General features: G+C 42.5%; 1 protein-coding gene across 1 annotated transcript in view; it reads left to right on the top strand.

The window, feature by feature from the left end:
• Positions 1–27791, top strand: part of LOC146207297 (protein DENND6B) — a 50807-nt gene that overhangs the window by 631 nt on the left and 22385 nt on the right. Inside the window, exons 3-11 of the mRNA XM_084583663.1 lie at positions 6943–7179; positions 7301–7406; positions 13704–13878; positions 15952–16012; positions 16657–16814; positions 19194–19288; positions 21184–21240; positions 23904–23968; positions 27352–27441. Of these exons, the coding sequence (XP_084439789.1) occupies positions 6943–7179; positions 7301–7406; positions 13704–13878; positions 15952–16012; positions 16657–16814; positions 19194–19288; positions 21184–21240; positions 23904–23968; positions 27352–27441 (1044 nt within the window). The remainder of the gene's footprint in view (positions 1–6942; positions 7180–7300; positions 7407–13703; positions 13879–15951; positions 16013–16656; positions 16815–19193; positions 19289–21183; positions 21241–23903; positions 23969–27351; positions 27442–27791) is intronic.

Here is a 27791-nt window from a genome sequence, read left to right on the forward strand (position 1 = left end):
TCGTCTGGGGCTGACCATTGCTGACGCCTCATTCCAATTTTGTAAGGCAGGTAAGCAGTGACGCAGACCTGCTAAGTACCACTCTTGAGTCGCGGAAGGACTTGTTGTTTTTCCCGAACTAGGCATTGCGCTTTCTTGTTTGATTATGTTTGCGAAGTGTTCTTGCTTATCTCATTCATGTACTCATTCATTACACTGCACAGGTCATGCCCGCGTCATTCAGTTATTGCGATGTGAACGCCTATTGCGAATTAATGCAAAATGATCTCTTGCAAAGGTCCGTCAAATTTAAAATTCTGAATGGCAGCGGTGTCCCACGAGCTTATACATTACATGTTACAAGTAAACGAACCTGGCTTCCCTGCATCGAACTTCATGTAGGTCTCCAGACATTTGCAAAGCGCTGTGAAATAGATCTAATCAATATCGTGGTTTGTCTCCCATTTAGCTGGACGCTGGGTCGAAACGGCGGTAGCTTTTTTCCACCAAAAATAAGTAACTGCTAGTGTGCACCTTGTTAGGGGCTTGTTTTTTTATTTCCGCTCATTGCTTTAATAAACAGTTCACGAATGGCAACCAGTGTTGGCTACCTGTTGCTTTGTCATTGCCATATCTTCCTGTGCAGCCCTCATGCATTTTTGCTAAACCTGTGAGCCTTTGTTACTACTAAAACATTAAACCTTGCAAATTCCCAATTGATTTGGAACTGGCCAATGCTAACATGGGTAGTATTGGTTACAATTATGTCAATAGAGCATCCAATCTTCATCTGTGCTCAGGCTCTAATACCCTTGTCACACAGACACTGCAAAGGCATTTGAATAAAAAGACACCTTCCCAAAAAAAAGAGTTTCATCCGCAGATACACGACAGAGTTCAATCGCCTTTCCAGAAGCGGTCTTTTCCCGTAAGTGGAGATTTTTACGGCTGGAAAGGAGTAGCCTCCAGCCCAGTGGACACCAATGATTAATTTTTAATAAATAAACGACGCAAGAGTGAATTTTCGTGTCACATTTATAGGTTACAATAAAGAGTTTTACGCTTCGCAGCAGGTTAACTAGGCACAGTAATGCAGTTTTCCTGCAGCACTCTCGTAACCAGTTCAAGATATCACATGGTGACGAAAACCGCCGATACGTATGCGCGCCATCTTTAATTTAGCGTTTGTAAACATACTGTAGCTAAATTTACTATACACAACGTATAATAACACACGTATTTGATTTTTATGTTTCGATACGTCGGTTTAATCTGAGTGGTTTTGTTTCAAGATTTAGCTCCACGCTTTCGATAGCGGTCGATAGGTGAAAGAGTTTTTACTTGCTCGTGTGAAATGGGTATAAGACATACCTTTTGAACATATCCACACACTGAACCATGTCATGATAACAAGAATTAACAGAGGTTTAAAATCATCATTAGTTAAATGGAAAAGCCACTCTGAGAAAGGCATATGACGCCAGCTAATTTCTACGTGGTGTCTTTCTCTTTTTACACTGACAAACTGAACTCAGGGAGAGCAGGCTTGTATTAGAAATTGGGGTTGACCGAATAGTCAATAAATAACTCGGGAAATAGTGTAGGAAGCAGGTGAAGCCAAATTTGACACAAAGGTAGAATACCCAAATTTCACATAATAGTGACCTTGTACTCACTGTTACATACTAATGCTGCTCGAGAATTTTGTCACTAGATAAATGAAGAACAACAAGAGATAGAACTACAAAATCTTGGCTACATAAACTGAAATAAATAGCTGCTTTGTGTTGAGATAGAGTGAGCATAGGTTTAGGTGTGTCCTTTCAAGAAGTACTCGGCTTTTAGAACTGCAAACAGACTGATGCCATATTTTTGGATTTTATGGGACTACTTAATGAAGTTTCTGATTCATAGGTTGATCTTTATTGCACCGATTCAATACCAGAATATAGGGGACACAAGTTTGTCTTTAGGTTGCGATAGCATCAGACAGTCCCTTTCATTTGCTTACACCTCTTGTTCTGCTTGTACTGCGACACTGTGTGAGGCAAATTGCATGGGCAAGGCCTCCATTTACCCACTCTAAATGAGCATTCCTAGGTGGCTTAAGGGCAGTGTGCCGGCTTGCATCCGAAGACATTTGACAAAATTTTTTTTAAAGCGAAATTGCTCGGCTTTGGTCTCAAGAGTTTAGAGGTGCAAAATTTCCAAATATTTTGGGCTTGCCTGAAAAATTTTCAAAATTTTTAAAATAAAAAAGTGGAAATTTTGGAAAAAATAAATTGCATGATTATAACAGTGTGAATTTTTTTGCTGAAAAAAGTGAACAAATCCACAAAAAAAAGCATAAACATCGGTGATGACTCTTTAATACCGCTGTCACAAGGGAATTTCGAAGGCCCTCGAACCGGTTGTCTGTAGACTATCGACTCAAGTCAGCGGAACAGCTGAGAACTCCATCAAGATCTCGAACGTCGCACAAGATTGCTAGCGTTGACCCGAGGAGCGCCATGCACACTCTCGTGCCCAGCGCATTTACGATGCAAAAACTTGAACAAGCGCTATTATTTTATATCTTTAGTTTACGCAATAAAATAGTAGTGTGCATAATAATTTAAATATAGTATTGCTCTCTTTTAAGGCACAACATTTTTTTGTACCGTCTACCACTGTAACCAGCGTTGATGAGAAAAGCACAGTGAAAAACACAATCGTATGAACGTCAGCGAATTAAAAAAAAAAATAAAGCTGTCCTTTAATAACAACTAAAAACCTGCAGTTACTAAAAAAGGGTAACAGTCATATTTTATTTTGCAGTTTTAGTTCTTTAAGCAAAATCGAAAGCTATGATAGTGGCGTCACAAAAGTTTGGGGCCAAACACCAGAACAATTTCAACAGCCTTCGAGTTTTCCGTGTAGCAGTGGGACAACTCCTTCGTGTTCAGTCGCAATTGAAAATCTCGGAGGCTATCGACTCAATTGCCTTTGAAAATGACCATGTGACAGGGGTATAATACAGATCATTCATAAGCAAGTTTAGGCTGTCAGGCGCATATCCAATGCATGTGATGTACAAACTACCTGCAACGGTGCCTTTGGCTGCTTTCTGCCTGTGACTAACACCTCCACTTATTGCTTCCGAGCATTTGAATCGCTTTGCATATCTTGCCAGCAACATACATACTCCACAGTGTGACAATTCTTGACTGTTTCGCCTGATCAATAGAGCAGTGGCTTTAGCATAGCGACAGCCAATTCACGAATGCTGCGCCACAGATATTAGTCTATCGGTTGACAAAAGGGTTCAATACAACGCATATGCCAAGGTCTTCTCTACATGGCATTTCACCCACATACGCTTTGAGCTGAGAAAGGCTTCACTCATAAGGTATCAAGAAGCTTGATCTGAGGCAGCATCAGTTTGGCTTTGTAGCTATGGAGTGATAAGGTCCAGGAAAGATGCTGCCACCATGATTTGTTTCTGTAGTGAGGGCTGTTCTTCGCTTCTGCTACATACCGACAAATTGTTTTTTACTTGATGACTGTGCTGATAAACTATTCTGATGCTTGGCGTTTGTTTCATTGACGTAAATTTTCTTGATGTCTAGGTGAAATTTCTTACACAACTAATGGCTTGTCAAATACATTGTGTTGGGAGATCCATGTGCAGCATTGCAGTACTTGAATAATAATAATAATAATAATAATAATAATAATAATAATAATAATAATAATAATAATAATAATAATAATAATAATAATAATGTTTATTGCCACTTTGTAGATGATACAATATGGTTCAGGCCTGTCATAAGCCAACAAGAGGCTTGAGGGACTGGGCCCGGCAGTTACGGCCAAGACTACAAAAAAGGCAGTAGATATAGCAACGCTTCTCGCTACACCCAAGCGAGAGCAAAAAAAAAAAAAAAAACACAAAACAAAATAATAATAATAATAAATTATTGGTTCACAGGAAAGAAAAGGCACAGTATCTGTCACACTTGTTCTGCGGATACCTGAAGAACTGCACCATAAGGGAAGAAAGGAAGATGGGAGTGAAAGTGGAAAGGGAAAAAGGGGTGCCATAGTGGAGGGCTTTGGAGTAATTTTGACCACCTGGGGATTTTACCGTGCACTGACATTCCGCAGCACACAGACGCCACTTCGTTTCACCTCCATCGAAATGGACAGCTCGCTTTTTTCCCACCAGTGGATGTTTCACACACAGAAAATGCTCCCAGATGTTATACTGCAGCCGAAACTTTCTCACCACCAGCTGATTGTCGTGCACTATGAGAACTCTCTTTCCCATGTTTGCTCTGTGAAATTACTCGTTAAGATTGCTCAGCCAGAAGTTGAAGCTTTTGTCTGGTTTTCTCTAAAATTCCCTAGATGTCAGCTTGAATATATATCGCATAGAATTAATGCACACCCTTCCAAAAAAAAAAACCTAAACAACCAGCAGTGTTGTATGCAAGAAGGCTTGCATTTGGATAAAGCAGTTTATGTGGCAAAATGCATTGTGGCTTTGTGCTATATTCATTGCACAGCAGCACATATAGCTGTTTAGCTTAGAGCATCATTGTGACCTGCTTTCAGCCCACGTCCTCGCAAGACGGACGTTTGAAAAAGACTGTCTTGACGGCTGATCACATAGGTGCTCAACTAATGGAGTCGGAGTACCCGGGTTCTATCGCTGCGACAGCGGCTGCTTTGTGATGGAATCAAGACATAAGGTGCCCATGTACTGTGGGATATCAGACAAAGCCATCTAGAAGCTGTCTCAAAGCACATTCAAGACTCCTCTACAACCGAAATAATTCGGAGACCTCCACTACGGCATCCTTCTTAGCCAATGTAGCATTGGGATGTTGTACCCCTTAAAAACCAAAAAAGTAGGCAATGCAAATTGCTCTCGCTTCTTGCATTGAGGCAGGCTGTAGGGATTTTTCATGCAAAAAGCAAACCTAAACTGAAAGACCACAAATACCTTGCAGTCACATTGAAAAATTTTCTATGCTTTTTTTACCTTTTTTTTCCTCCACTGAAAAAAAAAAATTTTTTTTTTTCTGAAATGTCCATATTTTTTTCTCTCTTTGTGGCCTTCACATTTCTAGTCACGATCCTCTTGACCAATTCATATTTGTCTTGACGTCGGATTTTTCACTAAATGGGACATCTAATGTGGTCACGCTTAACATTATCCTTTTGCTCAGGGACCCCACCGGGGTAGCGCAGGGGTTAGGGCTCTCGACTACTGTGCCTTCGATTTGCCTTTCCTTGCTTATTACGCTTATTTATGTCCTTGCATATTATCTGTATAGATAGTGTACGTTTAGTTCAGCAAAAATGAAATGGATGTGCATCTCTTCTGCAACAATTGCAAGTAAAAGAATAAGCTCTTTTGAATAGTATTGCTGCCATGGTATGCTCATTAGTCTGGTAGGCATGCTTTTCTCATTGAATGTGTTCAGTTGGTCCCTGATATTTTTATTATTTTTGTTCATTCTTTTTTTTAGATTTGATTCTGCTGTGTGCTTAAGAGATTACCCGTGCAGGTCCCTGTTTGTAATGCAGCGTTTATGCTCTGTTACATATTTTTTGCAGCTGTTCAGATAAGCCAGTGACATGACTTACTGACATTGTGCATCTCACATCAATTATTTATTTGGTCTCATAATAACTGCCTTTTTTCTCTCCACCCCAGAATATGATGCTAATTTTGGAGGATGCAGTGCAAAATAATCTTTGCACTGCATCTAGTTAAAATTTTTACTAACTAGAACAATTCCAGTTGTGTTTGTTATGCAAGCATGGTCATTAGGTAATTAAATTTGGTTATAGTCATCATACTCTTAGTAAAAAAGTGCTTTTACATTCTGGCCTTCATGAAAACTTAGCTCCAAGGTTAGGAATTGAGGCTTCAAGCTCATGTCCATTGATGAGATGTCATGACCTTGGAGCCAGAGTGCTTGGCTGGACAAGATGGCCAATTACTCAAATAATGAACATGCCTTCAGTGCGTAAGCATTACATCTATTACTGCAAAATGTGTCTCTGAGCACGGAAATGCATCTCTCATCTGTGAGCACCCACCCACTGCCCACCCAGACAACTCAGGAATTCTCCCCATGTCACAAACCTATGGTGAAAGCAAATTCAAAGACACAAGTCTAGCAGCAGTTGAAACTGTGTCTAGGAGACGCAAGAGGCAGCCAGATGAATTTAGTGTGAGCACATGCACTGCATCTTGAGTTGCACTGATAGGCCTTGAATGTTTTCCCAGAAAATCACTGCAAATTTGAGGGCTGTGTGCAATATTCAGAAAAACATTTCAAGTGGTAAACATTTATGTTTATTTTCTATCTTAGAGCAGCACATATTACTCATGTAGCTGTTCCTAAGTGCTTCCTAAGAACAGTTTACTACAACTTGTATAATTCAACACAGTGTGAAGCTCATTTGCATCAAGCTGCTACATTTATTATTATGACAAATCAAACCCTTTGTAACCACATTAGTAGGTGGATGTTGTTTCTTGGGTTTCTCATAGAACATTTTTATTGGGTATTTTTCCTGCAGGATGGAATGTAATAGTCTTGAGGTTCAACAGATGGCACTTTGCAGTATCACATAAGTTGTGTCGGTGGTCGGAAAAAAGAGTGCCCACTAATATCCCCTATCATCACCAGCAGACTTAACTCCAAAAGAAAGGCGTGCACTTATGCGCCAGGGAGAAGAAACTGCCCTTTAACAGTGGAAGTGGAGGGGTGCGGGTGCACTTATTATGCAAGCGTGTCAGTAAACATGAGAGTAAATATCTGAGCAAACCTCATTCTGTGAGTAAATATGGTAGCTTTGTTTTCTAGGCTTATCTAGAGAATGGGTGGTGCAGGCTGATTACAAAAAACCTTAAAGGTCCAATTGCAGCATGCGCCACATGATGTGCTGTAATCATTGCAGAAAAGCAGCATCTGCTACCTGGCCTTCCCAGACTCCAACTCTGGCTGTATGGGAGACACACAGTTTCACTTCCGCATCCGGCAGTGTGCCCTTCCCCAAAGGCCGCTCTGCCCAGCCCTGGTGGCCTACAATGCAGCTGTGGCCCCGGCATTGCAGGCCGATCCCGTCTATTTCCACGGCTGCGTGTATTTTCGTCAGGTCAAAGACCCTAATGTGCGCAGGGGATATTTCCAAAAGGCAAGTTGTTTACTTGCAGCGTGGCCTTTGTAAACGCAGCTCTACCTGTCTGTTGGTGCCTCGTATTGGATGGCTCGTTGGTTAAATGAGGTTTGTATTGTATCATAACTTGTCTGTGCAGTCCCTTGTGGTGCTCACCCGGCTGCCCCTGGTTGGTCTCTTCAGCCGTGTTCTCTCTCTCATTGCACAGGAGTATTTCCGCACAGGTCAGCCTAGCCTTGAGGCAGGTGTGTATGTCTTCTTTTGATCATTGTCTATGGTTCTCTTCTTGGTGTGCCTTTTTGTGAAATTTACATAATGATTGTAACGACAAAGGGACCACTCTCATATAATCTGGGAAAGACAGAAAAATAAACACAGATGTTGCCATTTCTGGGAGAAACTAATGAACATACTTATTTTATTTATTTACTTCTTTACCTCTGATGAGGGTCCTTGAAGGCATTACATTGGGGATATTCCTCAAAGAAAACAGTGAATGTGCGGAAACACAGAAGGCGGGAAACAGTAATAAGCAAGCTAGGAAGCCATGAAATATTTGACAAAAGAAGTGGCAAAGATTAGGTTCACGGAGTTCCAGGAAAAATACACATGTACAGGAGTAGAAGTACTGCTCCATTTGCTCCGTTCTGCTCCAAACTGGTTTTCCTGCTCCATCCTGCTCTAAAGCAAAATATTGCTCCAAAACTGCTCCAAACTTCAGCTTCATTGTTTTGCTATCAAATTTAGGAGAGTGCAATTTTTCCTCACAGTGGCCCATTAATGGTATTGCCTAAAGAGATTGCTAGCTGATGCATTTCTATTAAGTGACTGTGAGAAATGTAGCAGGATGATGGTATATTGGGAGTTGCAAGTACACGCTATAGGGGCCGTCATGTTCGTAATGATGGTAACACACAGGGCATAAATAGAAAATGTCAATAGAAAATGGCAAACTTTTCATAATCTAAAAAATAATGCCACATAATAAATATTTATTTGTAAGTAAATAAAAACAAGCCACGAGCTGTTGGCCGGAATTTATTGAAAAAAATATGCTCTGTGCACATGAAATAGTACCTTGTCTCAGCCTTTTCTATCACGGGTAATGAGAGATTACAAATATGTGTTTTGTCGTAATGGGATATATAAGGCTTTTGCCTTAAAACTAATGTTAAGCAATTTTGGCGCATTATTAGTTCCTTGATAGATGATTTTATTACCTTAATAGGTAGTGCTTATGATCTGCTCCTCAGGATTCTTAATGATTTATTTACTGAAGACTTTTCCAACACTGCTGATGTTCTGCTGCCATTCACACCTCCTTGTGACTATGCACAGCTACAGTGCCTAGAATATATTGGCTAGTGTGCCGATCGAGGTGGCACAGAGTGCAATGACTGCCAGCAGCTGCCGTCAGGAGTGCTGCTGATAGCAGGTGTGCGGAGTAAAGGGGGGGTGATGCGTCGCTGCGCGTATGCCAGTCCAGCACGCAGCCGAGGGCACTGTGCACCATCCTCGCTAAAGATACGGTCGCGGATTTTTTTTTTAGTGTGCGCATGCTGAATACGTCTGCCATCTATATCCATAACATTTACACGGGTTTAAGTATTTTTATTACTTTTATGTCCAGCAGTAATTATTTAGGCTGATGGGCAGGTGCCAGCCAAGGTGTAAGAAAATGCAGGCTTTTTTTATTTATAAGTAATACATAACAAAAACACTTTACTTTGTTTTCTCCTTCACTGTTCATTGGATTACTTACCTTGAGGAGATTATCCTTTTTTCTTTTTCATAAAGGTAGGGGCTTCGAAAGGTTTCTTTGGTAACCAAAAATGAAACTGTAAATTTATTATGGTGTAACAAAGCATACATACTTGCATGCGTATCATATACATACATACACATATGCATAATCTATTAATCTTGTTACGTATCTATCAGTGCGCAAACTGCAGAACGGAAGGCAAGAATCACCACAGTTTAATTGTAACACACAAAATAGGGAGGATCGACCTACTGGCAATGCCTTAACTTCAAGAGCTTAAGTCAAGCACTGCCTCTGCGCTTTGCGGTCTTTGTTATCTTCGCAGGTTAAAGCAGCAGCGTCTGGAGGCTTGAAAACTGGTGATGTCTGTTGATCCTGCGGTCCAGAATGCGCCATGAAACCTCCAGATTCTGCTGTATGATCAGGACATGTGGTATCCACCTGGTTTTCAGATGTGCCGGCGTCAACCGTGCTTTAGATCGAGTCGGCATATGTTCTCGCTCAGCATGTTTCTTGCGTATTTTTGCTGGTAGCACTTCCTCTTGCTCACATACGATGTTTTGTTTTCTTTTTCGTTGCTCTGGGAAGCACAAGGTTCTTTGAGCTGGCATCAAATATCGTAGGCACCGCATCATGCTTCAGGAGGTCTCTCGAGTGGAATCTCGTTAGCGACGCCATTCACGGTCACCTGGAATATGCATTCAATGCAGCTGCTTTCGAAGTGTTTTTCGCAGACTACCGCCTTCGATCACAGCATCTTATCTGTTCGCTCGGTGTTCTTCTCCTACTCTGCAAGTCTTGCAGGGTCCACCAGCACCGAGAATAGACACGCTATTGTTGCTTGAGCAATATCCACTGCCACACATCGACACAAAGCATGTTCGTTCTTTAGAAGGTTGCTTTACCGTGGACGTGCTGCCTTTCAACATTAGCATGAAGAAAAACCGTCCTGATACGCACGCACCAAAGAACATGTACCAAAAAGTTACACATTCACGCAGGCGGCAACGGCGGCTGAGCTTAGCCGGTCGTCTGCAAAGCGAAATCGTCTGCTAGCGTGTGTTTCCGCACACTACTTTGCGTGCATACCTAAGCGGGGTCTGGTGGCGGTCATTGTAAAGGGCGCCACCCCTTCCTATGGGAAACTGCTGGCACACGGCACACTAGCCAGTATATTCTAGGCACTGTAGTACAGCGCAAGTTTGGAACGCACTTAAACTTCATTCCATCGCTGAATTTTTGTTTCATTAACTCAAATTTCTTGAAAAACACCTGCAGTTTTTTTCCTAAGATTCTAGCCAGTGTTTATCAGCAATCAGTTTATACATCTACTCTCCTCGTTGAGTGGAAATTCAGGAAGGCAGTTCTAATCTACAAAATTGATATTTAAAACACTGCCTCTCACTTACCACTCCATTTCGCTCAAAAGTAGTGACTACAAAATGCTCGAACGTATTACATTGTCTAATCTCGTCAAATTTCTAGAATCTTACTCATTTTGAACACCAGAGCAACACGGATTCTGCAAATCATACTCCTATGAGACCTAACACATATCATTCATAACCATATTATGCCATAACTAGATCGCTTATCGTACGCCAACTGTAATTCTTTTACTTTTATAAAGTGTGCCATAAGCTACTAGTACTAACCAGTTAAGCACAGATCACAAATTACAAAAATGGATTGAATGCAGAGTTGCTATATCATTCCAACGGGAGGTAGCCAAATTGGCCTCCACATAGCCCAAGTGTAGCCAAAAGTAAAACTTGCAAACATCCCGAATGTAGCCACAAAGGTTTGTTGTTGTTTTTCTGTGAAGTTATTTTCAAGCATACTCAATTAATTTTCTGCAAGTGCATCAAGATCTCATTAATTTGAACTTTGTTAATTTGGAAATTTGGATCAAAAGCGCGGTTCCGGCATGTTGTCGGATGCTCGTTAATTTGGACATGAGCGGGCTCGAACCGGTTAATTCGTTCGAGAGATGATTTGCGAGGGCTGTGATCACTGAAATAGGCCTCTCAGAACCTGTATTGCATGGAACAGTGGTGCCCGCACACATCATGCGCGCTGTGGCACGCAGAACGACGATCAGAAGCTCGCTATTTCGGAAATAAAGCTCAATCGCATGGTTTTGGTTTTGCTTTCTCTAACCCCATGCCATACTGCGTCTGCGATCAGGTGCACGCATCGGCCAGTCGCGCTGTTTCGGACATGACTTGATGTATCACTGTTCTTTTATTTTTATTTTGGGATGGTGCAACACTGTTCTAATGCCGACACATATGTCCGTGGCATGTATTCTCATGTTTGCGTCGTTTTCAGCAGTTTTGCCCTCACGTAGAATCATGTGATTAGTGGAAACATTGGAAATGGATATCAGTTTGGTTGCCACTACTTCCGGTTCCGTCATTTTTACCAATCAAAGGAGGGCGAAAATGACGCTCCTGAAAACGGCGCAGACTCTGAATACAGCCCCAGGTCACGCGCAGTTTCACTACACTGTGTGCTTCACTGCAATGCTTCATCACGAGGATTGTGCGGTGAAGCATCCTCAAAAAGCAACGAGGCCGTTTTGTGAAGAGGCGCAACTGCTTTTTCGTCACACTGCCAAAAAGGTACGCGGCGGCCTTCACAATTTCAGACTTCTTTAACGTTCCCGACCATATGCAAAAGCGAGTGCTTGACGAGACTTGAAAAAATCGTCGTTCTCACTTGGGTTGCAGCTCTAATGCAGACAAGCATTATGCATACGTTCATTAGGCATAATTACTGTGTTGCAAATAGTTTTCGGCAGTTTTTTAAGCTCATTTGATAATTCAAACTTTCTGTTAATTCAAACATTTTTTGTAGTCCCTTTAAAGCAGAATTGACGAGAATTCACAGTATAGTGAACGCTCATTTTGCTGTTTACAGCGGAAATCTTGAATACGAGAAGGTCAACTTGGGTCCTCTGTTAGCACTTCAACAGCATCCCTGTCTTTGCTGTACAGTAGCCAAGCCCTTCCGAGCTTTATGGTGCAACAATTGCTGGCTAGGGCACATCACAACTTTTTATTTGCTTCTTGTCATAATCTTGCTCTATCTCAATGGTATAGCTGTATTGAACTTGCTGGCGAGTGTTATACCCTGGTTGTTGCACCATTACTATCCTTGTATCTACACCATTGACAGAGGCCTCTTTGTCCCCTTTGTTCTTCTTCATCTCAGCTTCACTGACCAGATTGCAACTAGGAGTTTGCTCTCGGATTCCTTCAAAGTAACCTCCTCCCCATAAGTGGCATTCGCCTCATAAGCAGGATTATATAGTTCAAATAGCTGTCACTACTTCTACGACACTGTCTTTGCTTTCGTCTCCACATGGCACCTTTATTCTTTAACATTCTTTGTGTGCGTCTGGAAACATGACGGAAGTATCAGTTAGATAATATGATATATGACTTCTTTATATGACAATTCAGGTAGCAAAACAAACTACCTCGAAATGATCCTTGTTGATGCAAAAAGATGACATTGTTCCCAGCTTAATTTAGTCACCAATGCTACAGCAATGCCATTTATTTTGTTAAGAAAGCAGTTGAGTAAGTGAAGGTGAACACAAACATGCATGCACACACGTACACAGGCGCAGACTTATTCACTCTCCCTCGCTCGCCCACCCACTGTCAATGCATCAGAATCATATCTCTATCGCTCTTTGGTACTGAGTATCGGCTTTTGTGGCGAAAGCCTTTAATGTCTCATACTCATGGCCATGACTCTGTCTGTCCGGTCACAAGAAATGTCACTTTTCTTTGCGAGATTCCGCAGGATACCGCGAGATTGTGACGTCATCGTTAATGACTGGATGTGACGTCAGCACAACGTCTCATCCGGTCACTTATAATAAACGGAACGACGTCACATCCGGTCATGACTTCATATCTGGTCATGACCGATGACATCACCAGGCGATTCACGCATATGAAGCTTACCTTGCTGGGTGTTCGATCCAGGCATCCTTGCTGCACCTTACATTTGTCACTTCCATGAACACGGCACCACTCAGCACACACAAGCAGACGCACTAAAGCAGGAATTAGTGGCATTCCAAACAAAGGCTTTCGCCTCATCGCACTTTAGTGTTCCGAAGTGCCCCTAGAATTTTTGATGCAGTGAATAAATGGTTTTACTTGTTTTTTCCTGCCTTTCTTGTCTATGTGTGCGATCATCGTTCCGATTGTTATGATCCCCGTGTGAGTCACCCCCTTACCTTCTCTCCTTTTTTCTTGCCTTGTATAAGGTGTCTTTCTTCCAGCAATGAAATTCAGTGCCTATGTCACGGTCATGTTCTATTCTGTCTTGTGGTTGCATTCCTTTGTGCTGTTATGTTTCCTAAATTCATTATGACCAGTAGGCAAAATTTTATATCCACAAAAAGGGAACAAAATGTGAAGGATCTTTTATTTTGTCAGTCCTTAATCTCTTCTGTAGTGTTGTTTTTTTCTCCTATATTTTGGATCATTTAGCTAAGTTTGAAATCACTGGATGTAACTACTCAATACTGAATGCATGCCTTTCAGCAACATATTAGTGCTTTCAGTAGCCAAGCACATGTCTATAAGAGATAGGCCTCTCTCCCCCTCATCCCCTCGATTTTTACAGTTGACAGGCAGTCATCACTTCTTTCTCAACAGGATTTAGTTGAAGATATTTGCCTTCGTAACAGTTTTGCCGCGTGTCCCAATTTCAGCTTGTCATTTGCTTGTTGTCTTTGCTTGTCTCTCTGCAGCTGTGCGGAACCTGGGGAGTTGGCCTGCCCCTGTGCCTGGTCGTGTTCTCAGCCTACCCCTGCACGGGGTGTCTCTGGAGGCTCGAATCCCACACCTGCAAGGCCTGGGCCCGACCCTAGGCACTCAGCCGGGTCTGGACCCTGTGCCCTCTGTGCACGAGCTGGACCTCTTTCGGTGGGCACACTGCCACCACTGCCTGTTGCTTCTCCCACTGGTTTTAAAGCAATGCTGAGGGCTGCTCCATATAGTAGTAAATTTTGATTGCTGATTGAAAGATGTCAAAGTTTTCCTCATGAATATCCCTCACAAAAATCACTTTTCACAAATGGGTGCTTTGCTTTGTCGGCTTTATTTAATCATTTCTGTTTCACACAATTGACTTATTTGTTGCCTTCACAATCACCTGTTGCGTGAAGCATTTTTTTTTTCTGCGTCTTTTTTTTATCTCAGGCACAGTAAAATAACCAGGCTCTCGCCATGAGACTCCCCTAGCAAAATATATTTTTGTTCACAAGTAAATTTAGTATGAGCCACAGGTAATTGAAGATAGTTAATTGCAAAAAAATGCACTGTGCATGTGACGTAGCGCCTCTTCTTAGCCTTTTGAATCGCCAGTGGAGAGATTAGCGAGAGCAGCAAATAAAGCAAATGGCATAAACTACTGCTAGCCGTAAGGAAACTTGTTCGGCTCCAAAAAATACACAGTCTTTGTAATGCTTTTACTATGAAAACAAGCTACTACTTCAACATGGAGCCATTTTGTCCATGACAAGCATGTCAGGCCTACGTCAGACAAAATTAAACTTGAAGCGTCATGGGTTGCTACGCCAAAGCTGTCAATCACTAGGAAGCTTCTCAAGAGTGTTGGAAAGGCATATGGCCTATTGCAAAAATATTAAAAATGAGCCCGAGTATTGCTCAAGCAGAGTATGATAAACTATTGGCAGGAGGCAGTGAATTAAATCTTAAGGATGGTATACCCTTTAATGTCATCAGTCTGCATCCAAAAGCTTCTCCAAAATACTTGAGCCTGCTTCCACCCCTGTAGACCTCCTCCACGTTTACAAATGAACAAGGCGATCGAGGTGGTTCTGCAGTCATTTACGATCCCAGAGTAGGCAAAAAGCACGAGAGCGGCACTAGCGCCAGGCTTGTCAAGACGTGGTATTGTGGTCTGAAGGCGCCTTTTTGGCAGACAACGTAACCAGTGCTCAGGAATTTATCAGCCCAGGCATAGGATCAAAAAGGATCATGTAATACCCCATATCAAGGGACTTTGAGGTGCATTCTAAATAAATAAATAAAAAAATATGCACAAGATAGGGAGCGGAAATGTTGTGCCCATTAATCTGAACTCCAAATTAGTATAACTGCATCGAAGTGGTAGTCTCTGCATTTGAATCTATCAAGTCAAAATAGGTTAACGCATTAAGTCAGACTATGTGTTCAGTTAAGAAATGCACCAAAAAGCATTCAGTTTGCTGCTAATCTGTTCCAAGTTGTTGCTAAGGTCAGCCTGTGTTATAAGATATATTTTTACATGCTTTGGCCGTTTGTCTTGTCAGAGATGAGTGCGAAGTTGGTAAGACATTGAGCCTACATAATAATGAATCAGATTAAAGATTTTTTATTTCAGAAAGAGAAACGGCAATTATCGAAGGTGCTTGACCTTAAAAACGTGCTCCAAAACCTAATTAAAATGCTCCAAAACTCGTTTTGTTGCTCCAAAGCTGCTTCAAAGCTGCTCCAAAATGCTCGAGCCTGCTTCCACTCCTGTTAAATGGTTTGGTTGAAAAACTTGTGATATAATGCTCTCAGTGTAATGAGGGAATAATTAGTTATTTGTATCCACACAAATGCAGCACACAGCTGCAAACGAAAGCTTCTCTGCACCTTTCTGGCTACCTCTGTTGTGTTGTACTGCATTTAAACCTAAGAATTAGTGCCCAGGTTTCTATTGCTCTGCATTTGCCTAAGCTAGCAGTTTTTTATGGGCTCTAGCTTGCAATAGGGGCAGTACAAAAGACTCAAGAAAAGCTGAGGAAAGAAACAGTAGCATTCACTTCAGGCAGCATGTTTTCATCGAAGACAGGCTGATTGTTCTCGGACATAAAGCAAACAGTGACAAATAAGTAGTGACAGATGAGCTCCTCAGTACAGTAGTATGTACACAATTTTTCCTACTGGCTTAGAAGACATGCATTTATTGAGGGAACAAAGATTAATTGTTCCCTCTTGCTATTGCAGGTGCCTGATGCCCCTGCTATCTCATGTGCAACTCCTGTGGGAACTAGTACTGGTGTCAGAGGTGTGTTTTGCACGCTTTATTTTGTGTAGCTTGCTTATTGGATGTAGATATGCTTGAATGGCGGGGTGATTGATGACTATTATATTAGTTTTTAGGCTTCCTTACTTGACACATGGAAGCTTTAAGTGTTTTTTAATTTCCAGGGTGAATTATTTGAAAGCACTTGCAAATGCTTGCATTACGCATTGCAGCATGTATTCTTCAGAGGTGGTAAACCTGTGATTTTGAATGGATGCTCCTGCTCTGGCATTTGAAAGTGTTGGCGACATACTTTTTTGCTGCAAATGCAAGTGACAGTAAACTTTAAATTTGGGAGTTCATTTTGCAGCCAATGTTTTTCAATAGTTGCTGTCTTCTGCCATTTTATGGAATTTTTTTTTTTTAAAGTACACAATTCTTCATCCAATATACCACAGCCTTTTCTAGTTCACATGAACCCCTCGCTGTCAGAGTGATGCATGGTGCTTACACTGAAAGTTATGTGTTAAGTGTTAAACTTAACTGAAATTTAAGTGAAGCCCACCTTGTGCTGAGCTGTGTCAAGTTTGTATGGTGCACAGTCGTGTGATGACTATTTCATCGCATATGTGCCACTCTGAAGTGCTGCACCTTCATCATTTTTTAAGTCTGTTATTCGCCTGCAGCCCATAGTTGTGATGGCACCATCACCTGCTGTGTGCTCAGAGACGGTCCTGGCCTTGGTTGGTCTGGTGTGGCCCCTGCGGTACTGTGCCGACTACCGGCCTTTCTTCACAATTCATGATAGCGAGTTCAAGGAGTACACCATAGGATCTCCCTGCCTGTGAGTGATGTGCTCTGTTGTCATTGGGAGTCGGCTAGGAAGTATGTCGGTTCTCTTTTCCTGCCTGCCATGCACTCTCCCTTTCGTTGAGAGGAGATGATAGAAGAGTATGCACCAATTTGGCAGCTGGTGGAAGCAGTGCAGACATAGCAGACATAGCATGCAGCATTACTAAAAGTGCTTTTGCCCATAATACAGTCAGTATTGTTCATGACTTTTGATGTGGTAAGAATTTCCTCTGATGCTTAATATGATTTCTTGTACTGGTTGTTTCAGTGACTGCTTGATACAAAAATATGCGTTTAAAGAGCATACTAATCCTCTTTCCTGCTGTGAACATAATTTACTGCAAAAATTGCTCTAATTTTATAGCTAGTTACCATATTAACTCGTGTAGTTAGCCCACCCACATAATGATCCCACTTCCCACTTTTGTCTTTGAGAATTTTAAAATTTCTTAAAGGTTAGTTTTGCTTAGCGGGGTCCTCAGTTGCATGCCATCATTGTTTCCTTCTGCAATTGGCCTTTCACGAGAATAGCTGAACTTGCGAAGGGATAGCACTGAGGGCTGAACACACTCATCTAAGCTCAGAAAAGTAGGCTTCATAAGCTTGTGCTTTGCTGGCAGGCTGTGAATTGTCAGAAGCACATATTGCCTTGATGTTTAGCCAAGTTCACCACCATTAAATGAGTTGAGCTGTTGTGAAAAGACTTATCATCATGCAGCACCTTGGTACACTGCCAAGGTGCTACATGCTGGCAATATCACGATGGGAGTGTGTGCATATTAAAAATTTCGAATACAGATCATATAGTACAAATATGGGAGAAAATGCCTTTGAATATCGAATCAAATAAACTGATCAGTGAAGAAAAAAAATGGAAAATAAAAATAGCAAACACTGTTTGTCTTGTTTATTTCAGAATGCACAAGGTACTATTTGCAAACAAAATTAACCTGGCATTGCACAGAAGTGCATGCTTGGCTGAAAACTGTAGCATAAATTTTATACAGGGTTCTGTATACCATTTATTGTACGGGATGGACCTGTGTGAAACCAGTTGGAGTGGTCATATTGCTGGTGAATACAGTAAACTCTCGACCATCAGGGCACCAGAAAAAATGTCCGAATTAAGTGAAATCTTGAATTATCAAACATTCCTGAAGAAACTGCCTAACAGGTGTGCATCACAGTAACCTGCACAATGGTTGTCTGCATTGAGATGATATCGAAGTGCGAATAACATTTTTTTCCTGGTTTCGTCAAGTGCTTCACTTTGCACTCACTGTCGGGAAGGCCGCCTTCGCAAAAGGGAAGGTCCCTTTTAACAAAATGGCCCCGTTGTGTTTTGAGAATGCTTCACTGCACAGTCCACTCGGCCAAGGGTTGCAGTGAAGCGCACAATGAAGTGAAAGTGCGGTGAAGTCGAAAACCTTTGGCGTATGCTGTAATTTTCGAATGTTTCAAAAATTCCAAATATCAGTTTTTTTTTTTAATAAGATTGCTAAATGAAAAGCAAACATATTCGGATCATATTCAAAATTTTGAATATTTTCACTTCCCTACATCACGGTGTGTTGGAGTCACAGATGAGAGCCATCAACAGCGTCAAATCAGACTGTTAAAGGTGGTATTTAGTGTCCTCCCAATTTTTTCAGCCACCCTGCCCGATATTATGAATCGTATCTGAGAACTCAAGAACGCAGATTGTTAGATCTTTCACTTAGCATTAAGTGTTGTGTGCTACACAGCAGCAGACAACAATGTGGACAGCGACAGTGATCACACACATGTGCAAAACAAGCAGAGCCAGACAGAGCAGTCACAATGAAAACTCATACTTTTTCTGTGGTGTCTGACTGTCCGTCCTGACGGCATTTCGTCCCGGAGTGGTGGCATCCTTGCGGAGAATAACAATGGAGACTGTATATTTTTCCAGCATGCCCTTCCCCAGCCTTAAGGTGCGTTGGCAACGCGCAGGTTGCATGCAGCCACAAACTGTTCACAGTTTGCGCAGCATGACTAGGGATTGCAGAGTCAAGGATGTACAGGCTGTGTGCTGCTGCAAACTGCTTGTGGCGTATACAGCATGAATGCGAGTCGATAAACACAAGTAATGGTGCTCTTCTTTTGAATGGAATTTCCAAGGGGTCTTTTTAGTGTTTTATATAAACAGTAATTCTATATATCTAGGTTTAACTTATTTAGGGTAGAGGGTAGCATCAGTCCCGCCCAGTTCTTCACTCTGGCAGAAGCTGTCTCCTTTTCCTGCCACTACACTACTGAAACTGCATCCAGCACTCTTGTTTCATTACGTTTATTATGTATGGATATCTGAATAACTACAGCTGTGGCACTTGTTACGATGTGTATGCAGGCCCTCTGTGATTTTGGGAGTGACCAACCCATTTTTCGCCAAGACACTCCAGCACTGGCCTCATGTGCTGAGACTTGGTGACGACCCCTTGCCCGGTACGTTTCTTTTTTTGTGCCATGCCATATGCATCAGCAATTATGGTTACATTACTGGCATTTGTAACTTTCACATTGTGTAGAATGCAACAGAATGCAACATGTAAAATGGAATGAAAATGTGTAATCTGAAAATGAAGAGTATGAACAACCGTAAGATATTGCAAAATAACATAGCTTACTTGTGCCCAAGAAATCAAGCAGTTCACTAGTGCTTTTGTTTGGCGCTTTTGTTCTGTTTTATTTAAAGCATTCACTTAGGCTGCCATGGTGAAACATTATTCAAGGTGTTTTGTAGCTTTGGTGGCCTTAGTGGTAGTTATGAAAATCTAGCTGTGTCTGTGCAAGAAATGGCATTGAGTCCTTGTATTCCCTTTTATCTACTCTCCAAAGAGGCTAGCATTTATTGTTCTTCCTTCCTAACGTAACTGCGATGCACATACATCTGTGTGTGCAAAGGCAAGTTGAAATGCCATTGTGCAGCTGAAGTAGTTTTGCTTTCGTCATTGGGGTATTATGTCTGATTGTTTTTCTTCCACCCTGCTAAATTCAGATTTGTAACTACACAAAATAAAAAAACTAGCTATAGATTAGCTCTGGTTAAACCTGGATGGAAGCGGAAGCTTTTTTTGCCTGCTACATTATTCCTATGTGTGGGGCGCTACATTATTGGGGACACTTAAGCTCAGCCTTTAAGGGTATGACGTGAGAATGTAAGCTACCAGCCCACATACAAAGTCCCACTTTAACCAAGCCTTATGGATGTGCCTGTATGTCCTTGGGGTAATGTGAATGCAAAGGGTTCTTTCTAGCAGGCTGATTCTGATATCACCCTCCCATATGAAAGAAGCGACCCGAGCCGGCAGCTCCTGCCCGTGGCATAGGGGTAATGTGAATTCAAATGTCATGGCAGGCTGATTCTAATGTCATCCTCCCACAGGAAAGGAGAGGCCCGAATTGGCGCTCTTTCAGGAACCCACTGACGCTGAAGGCTCAAGCTGGCTGGCGTAGTGGAGCTTCTGCTTCAAAACCTTGTTGTAGCGAACACATATATCCAGAATTCATAATATAAATTCACCAGCGATGCGCACAAGATCAGTGCAGTTTAGCCAGTAATAACTGTAATCGGACAGGTTGGCAGCTGTTCATGCGGGAGAGGATAGTGGGCGCCGTTTCCCGGCGTCTGCTTTGGCATAGATGAGTGGTGCTACCACAGGAGGAAGTAGAGAAACTCGGATGATGCTTACAAAAGAAACTGGGAGACCTTTTTCAAAGCTTTAGCTCCGTTCTGAGGGAGCCGCGAAAAACCGAGTGCCAAATAGGCTGGCTTTCCCACATTTCTATAGCATGTGCAAGGTGAAACCTGGTGAAATAATTCAAATACTAAAATACATAGGCCCCTAGTATAGGTATAACCATTGTTCATTACTTATTCCAAGAATATCCGTCAGTGCTAGTGTGACCTGTTTTTAATTTGTTTTCTGTTGTTGAACATTTTTGTGCTGTTGTGTGAGTATTCCTTGGTAGCTTTACTGGCTTCATGACTGCATTTAAGGCAGTTCAAAAATTTACCTGTGAAGCTAACTGGCATGGTCACTGAAAGCATTCATTGCTGTGGCAAACAGTATTTGGTAAAGTACTATATGCTGTATATACTGGTACTTAAGTACTGTATATACTTGGTAAGTACAGAGCCTGTCAAGGCATGACACCATCGAGCTGGTGTTTGTAGGAATTCACGAATAGCCTGTACAATGTAAAACTTGTAAAGTGCATTTTATCTTCCTGCACAGAAAGTACATCACCCTCTCTGAAAAACAATGCAAGTATTGTGTTCTAAGCCAGTTTAAAGAATGTTTTGGTAGCATCTCAGAAACTATTGAAATTTTCTGCAGACTCTCCTCAGAAGCTCAAGAAAGCAGGCCAGCTACGGACTTTAGACAGCAAGCCAGGTATGATTCCCTGCTGTGATTGTGCAAGTTTTTTAATAGAGATGTGTAAGTATTTAAAATTATAGAATATGATTCCAGTGTGTTTGTTATTTGATTCATATTCAGTTCGAGGAACAGATACTCGAAAGTTGCCAAATATGTTTGCAAATTTCTTAACATAGCTGGCAGCAACCAACACCGGCAACATTAAAAAATTCGACCATAGCAAAATTATGGTACCGAGGCAAATTATTATTGCCTCGGTACCATTATTGCATATATTGGTTTTATTCGTGCGATGGTAGGCTTACACCTCGAGTGAATTTTCTCAAGTTGGCTGTGCCACATGCCATATTTGATAAGCCCCGCCGTGGTGGTGCGGAAGTGGTGCATCCTGTTTGAGGAAGTTCACATGGGGCTCCTCAAGAGGTGTTGAACCGATGTGTCACTGGCAGGGTAAGAGAATGTGTTAAAATCCTACTTGTATGGTGCATTGTAGAGTGTGCAACTCTGACATGTGTGTAATAGCAGTCCTGCCCCTGCTGCCTAGTACAAAGGCTTGCTGTTCTTTGCGACACCTGTACCATAAAGTATTGTCAACTTCTGAGGTCTGCGCAAAAGTGACAGAATGCTCCCATCATAGATGCCATGCTTCTTTTTCTGTTCAAGAACGTTTAGAAACTGTTTTTATGAAATGCGTTTATTTTTAGACATTATATTTATTAGTTTTTTTTTTCTTTAAGTTAGAAAAGTGCAGACAGCTCATCTTAATGGGAGAATATGAACAATGAGATTTCAATAGAAAACATGACAAACACAAACTCGTGCCATTCTGCCGAGGCAAGTTTTGCACCAGGTCTCATTGCCAAGAGTTGGTGTTGCATAGCATAATAACCAGCCTTTCTAAGGTAGCAGTCATTTATAAACTGTGGTTGTCATGGAGAGCACTTTAGTGCACATTTTATAAGTGTGTGGGCAGGTCATATGACAACAGGAGATTGAGACGCAAGGATGCTTTTTTGTGCATTAATCCACTAGCTAACAAGGGTACGGTGAGAGGGAGAGAGAGAGAGAGAAAACTTTATTGTCCACTGGTGTGAGCCGCAAGCCTGGGCCAGGCACGGCCTCATTGCACTAAATGTGTGATAGAGCAGCACATCTGTGGCTCGAGTGATGGCGGTCTTCTGCCGATGTGGGTTCGTCGCGCGCAGTAAGGCCTCAAATTCCTCCAAGGTGGAGAGCTCTGATCCCGGCGGGGGAAGATCAGCAGGGAACTCTATCAGGATATGTGTTAGGGTAGTGGTGGGATGGAAGCACAAGGAACAAGATGGGGTGAAGGCACCTGGGTACATGTGGCGTAGGTAGGAAGGGCGTGGGGAGGGTTCGGGTCTGCAGGCAGCATCATAGGATTTGGTGGTGGATGGTAAGGGATGGGTGGAGTCGGAGGTAGAGCTGGCGCTCGGCTCGATAGGCCTGCGTCAGCTCGCTGAAGGTATGCATGCGCTCTCTCGAGTCGTCCAGGCCCGAGTCCGCCGCCGCCCGGTTTATAAGTCCTCGGGTGTGGGCATTGGTGGCCTCGTTGCCAGGATTTCCCGAGTGCGTAGGCTCCACTTGGCGGGATGGTTCCGGAGAAACCAATTCTAGCATGCGGTAGGCGGTCTCATGGATCCTGCCCCTGGCGAAATTTAGTAATGCAACTTTGGAATCGGAAAGGCTGTACTGAGCTTCAGTGTGGGCAATGGCAGAAGCTATTGCAGCCTCCTCTGCTGATTCTGGAGTGGAGGTGGGTGGGAAGGAAACAGAGATTAGTGGGCACCCCGTGTTGTCTACAATTGCCACTGCAGAGCACATGCCTGCGCAAGCCGTGTCTACTCATATGGCGTCCTCCTCGGAACCATATTATTTGTGGAGGGCGCATGTGCGGGCTGCTCTGCATGCGGTGTGGTAATCGGGGTATGTGTTGCGTGGGAGGGGTTTGACTAGGAGGTTGCAGAGTATGGGTTTAGGGAGGGGGAGAAGCTGGGGGTGGTTGGCGGGTATTCGGATACGCAGTCTGTCAAGTATGTGTCTACCTGTAGCGGTTTTAGTGAGCCGTAGGTATTTAGCTTATCTGTGAGCTTCAACGAGCTTGTGTATAGCGTTATGGAGTCCTAGTTGTAGGAGTTTTGAGGTTTGTGTATAAGGGGGGAGATGGAGAGCGGTTTTGTATGCTTTCCTGGGGAGGGCTTCTAAGGTGTCTATTTCCCTATGGTATAGTTTTAGATATGGAACTGTACACAGAAAGCGGCTCAGCAAGAAGGCATAGATGAGGCGGCAGATGTCATCTTCTTTAAGTCCATAGTGTTTGCGGTGAGACATTGGTTGGGGAAGGAAGGAATGCCTGCTAAGTTACTAACACATTTTGTGTGTTTCTTGGGCTTAGCATGTTTCTAGTGGCACATTTTTGTGTGTGTGTGTGTGTGTGTGTGTGTGTGTGTGTGTGTGTGTGCGTGCGCGCGCGCGCGCGCTTGCAATTTCTGCTGAAAAGCCCTGATCATAGTAAGATTAAGGTTTGTTGTGCACAGGGGCAGTTTTTGCATTCCAATTACCATGCCTGCATTCACTGTATGCTATGCCTTCCACTAGTTCAGTCATTGTGCAGGGAGTTTCAGCTGTGCTTGTGGGCATTGCTGCTTTGATTGCAGGCCTCTACACCCAGTACAAACCATTCCTGCAGAAGGACAAGGTGCTCCTCAAGAAACTTTCTAAGGTGGGCTAGCTTGCTTGACAAGTCAGTTTGCCTCAAAATGATGCTGGCATGAGGCTGTTGGTTCAGACATGCAATTAGATATGCACAAATGACTGAGAACAGGGCAATATGTATTTTTTCAATGCTAAATGGCAAGGACAGGTGAATGCAGGAAGGTGTCCTGTTTCTGCAGTATATCTTAACTCGGAAGAGATGGTGCCTTTGTCGTCACCACTCCTCCTTGTCTTTGGCTTTGGGGCCTGAAAAAATTTGTGCTCCAATTTGCTCCTTCTAAATCTATCTGCTTTGCTCGAGGTTTGCCCCTTGCTGAGTTCTCTTCTAGGGCAAGCATTTTTTTTTTTTACTGAGGTTCTTTGCATGTGTCAAACTACCAGTGATAATTCATCATCTAAGATGATGAGTGTGCTTTTGTCTGAAGGGTCTTGAAACGTGCATTTTTCATGTTACTCATTTACCTTTATTGGAATGTCAAAGTTTTTCAAGTGTAATGAGTGACTTACAAATTTCATCTTCAACTGAAAATATGGCATCCCAGTTACATTTCTTCATTTATTAAAGGAACTGAAATTGTGGACTCCTATTTCTACAATTGTTGCTCCTAACTGGCTGCCAGGAAACGTCATGGATGCCTTTGCTGTGCAAGATTTGTTTTTATGTCATTTACATCTCTGTATAAGTATGATGGTAGTAATGCTTCTGTAATGTCATGCAGGATTATAAATGATGTCAGTATTAAGTGAAAGTCATAACTTGGGAAGGGAAGCTTTGGGAAAAGGCAAGTAATGAAACTTTGGATAAGAATAACTACTAAAGCCTGGTTTGTTAGACGCTAAAAGAGTATGCTGTAAGCACCGAACGAGGAAAAACAGGTGTATAAATTTCAACACAAGTGGAAATGATTTCATATCTGAACACGAGAGCACATCTTCTTCAGGGGAAAAAAAAAAAAAAAAAGAAAATGAATGATTTGGGACTACAAATGGTGTAACTCGAAGTTGTTCCAGCCCTTTTATGTGCACTTTTAATGGGTATTGTAACAAGCACTAAAACGTACATGCACGTTTTGAATACTCTTCGGGTGCCTAATAAAAGACAGTTTGTTCTGTGTTGAGTACCAGAAAACTGGCCTGCCATGCTATGAAACCTCAAGCAAGCAGTAAACACATTAATCAGAGGCTGTTCATTTAGGAATTAATACAATTATCATTGACAGTAACAGGCATATGAGCTCAAGTTCTTCGTTGTTATAGGCGTTAAACTTACTTATTTTGCACATACACAATGTTTCAACAATATATTACATACTGTGTGGCTGCTTGTGTGGATTGTGCTGTGTAGTTTGTGTGTGAAACCACATTACTTTTGCTATAGTACTTGCTTTTAAAGGGCCACTGTCCAGGGAAGGACCTTTTAAGCAAAGGAGCCCAGTGTTTCGATCAGGTACCGGAGATAGTCTGTGCAAATTGCTACAGTGACACGCATGCCGCAAAGCAACGAAAAACAAATCAATGCTCTCTCATGTTCTCCTCCGGAAAGCGAGCTTCTCCGTTCCCTGCGCTGGCCCGTTGAGCCGCAGCTACGACGTATTAGTCGAAAACGACGTTCATTGGTTGGTTCGTCTCGCTGTCTGAGGGTGAAGGATGGGTGTCTATCGCTCGCTGCGTGCTTTTCCCTTGCCACGGTCGGACTGAATCCAGCGGTGCGCACCCCCTCGCCCGTTTTTGTTTGTTTGTTTGTTTGCGCACGCGGAGTGCCACGCTCCACCTCCCGCCAAACGTGAAGGAGGAAGGGGAATTTGTCTTGTGGAGGCTAGACGACCGGGCAGGAGAGTGAAAAACCTTTGCGAGGGAATGGAAGGAGAAAAACACGACAGAATCTGGTGATTGCGGTGGCTGTAACTGCATTATTAGTTACTGTTTTCAAAAACATTTTGCGGCCTTGCGTTCTGGGATCAAAGTCTCACAGTCACCGGGGAAGAAAATATTTTCAACCGGAGGGTGGACAGTAGGCCTTTAAGAAGAGTCTGGTCCCCAGAAATACCAGATGTGAGTGAACATAGCCACATTGTTCTTTCTGACTGAATATACCAGGTACTGCCAAAATTTCTTAAATTACTGAAAAGTTGGAAAGCTCTGTTCTTTGCTTAGGAATGGGTATTTTCAGCAAATTCTTCCTGAGGTGGAGCAGTAATTTGTTGATGTACATTCTATATTAGTTTGATGTTGACAGCAGAACACTCCATTCTTTCTAGTGCTCATGAAAAAAAGTGAAGTTGACACACATGTATGCGAGGTCTTGATGGAAGTTTTCTGAGAGGGCGTCTTGAGCCCAGCTACTCATTTTATGTATTACGACATACGGCGCCACCCGGTCTGCTAGCACTTTACCTGGCAAATGCTGCGAACTTTCACATTAGAATGACGGGAGATAGTGGTAGAAAACTGGTCGCTTCGCAGTTTTATGCTCACGAGCTTGGATGGCGATGGCGATGGCGATATGGTCGTACCCTTTAGAACGGGCGATCACCCAGTGGGATGCAGTGTTTATTTGGCCAGTGTTGATTACACTGTTACCACCCGACGATGTTGCCATTTGCGGACCTGGCTCAGTGTCAAGATTGGCTCAATACAGTGCGCCTACAACACATATAAAAGTGGTGCACTTTCGACACATGAAAAAAAGAAAGCATTTCCTCTAGTAATAGTGTTCATAATTACACCCCCTTTCTCTTCTTCTGTCACTCTTCACTTCTAGTCTAAAGAGGCAGGGAGTGGTTCAGTTTTGAGCTTGTGGCCATTACAACTGAAACTGAAGCTTTTTCCCGAATGCTTTTCCCAAGTATTTTTGCCTGAAGATAGCGGTCTTATTTGCCACGATTGCTCTTGTAGGCTATTCTTACCAGTTGCCGATACTTCTTGCTGCTAAACAAATTCTGAGCCCTTTATCTTGATAATTTGGTGCTTCCTCTGCTTCTAAGTGGAAGAAGTTAACGAGTAGCCAAGCATTTGCCTCTCCACGAATTGACATGCATATTGTACACAGACTTTTTTACACCCCATTGCTCGCACACATTCCTGTTGTGAAATACTAGACCAAGTATTGGGAAACTCCTCAGAGGGGACCATCTTTTCTTCCATGTGATGCACAAGGCAAAAAAGTAAAGCCAAAGGCCATTACATGAAGCCAAAATGCTTGTTTGTTAACAGAGTAGCGTCTGTTGTCAGCAGATTCTACTACCTGCTATGTTACACCAAGAAACCATTGCTGTTGACACAATTTGTTTTGCTTTGCTCTTCATTAGAGAGTACTCTTTGGAAAGTATGTGCTCTCATTCTGTTCCTAGCCATAAATTAAGCACTGCGGGTACTGGGTCTCTAACCCAGGGGGTGCAAACCAGGAGACCTAGTGAAGTGCAGAGTGCCCTGCTCAAGCGGTACCTGTTGGAACTCACTCAGAGCTTCATGATTCCCCTGGTGAGAATTTCGTTGTGTAATTTTCCCTCCTTGCGCACGCTGATTGTATATCTGCAGCTATTGGGATCATAGTCACTTAGCGAGTGTAAAAGAATAGCTGGTTTTGCTATAGTCTGATGCTGTTCAATGTCAGATATAATTTTCAGATGTATATGATTGTTTTAGCCGTCAGTGTCAGAGAGCGCTACAAGAAATTTTTGGTGCTAGATTTCTTAAATTGTGTAGGCCATCTTTTCCTGTTCTTCAAGATGGCTGAGACAGCAGCCACTGCTTTAAGCTTTAGATTCAATTTAACGGGGATGCAGCTTTCAACAAAAAGTTGTCTATCTCAGAATAGATTTAGATGAACA

The sequence above is a fragment of the Amblyomma maculatum genome, chromosome 1, assembly GCF_055883805.1.
Source record: "Amblyomma maculatum isolate TAMU_Amacu chromosome 1, ASM5588380v1, whole genome shotgun sequence".
Lineage (NCBI taxonomy): Eukaryota > Metazoa > Arthropoda > Arachnida > Ixodida > Ixodidae > Amblyomma > Amblyomma maculatum.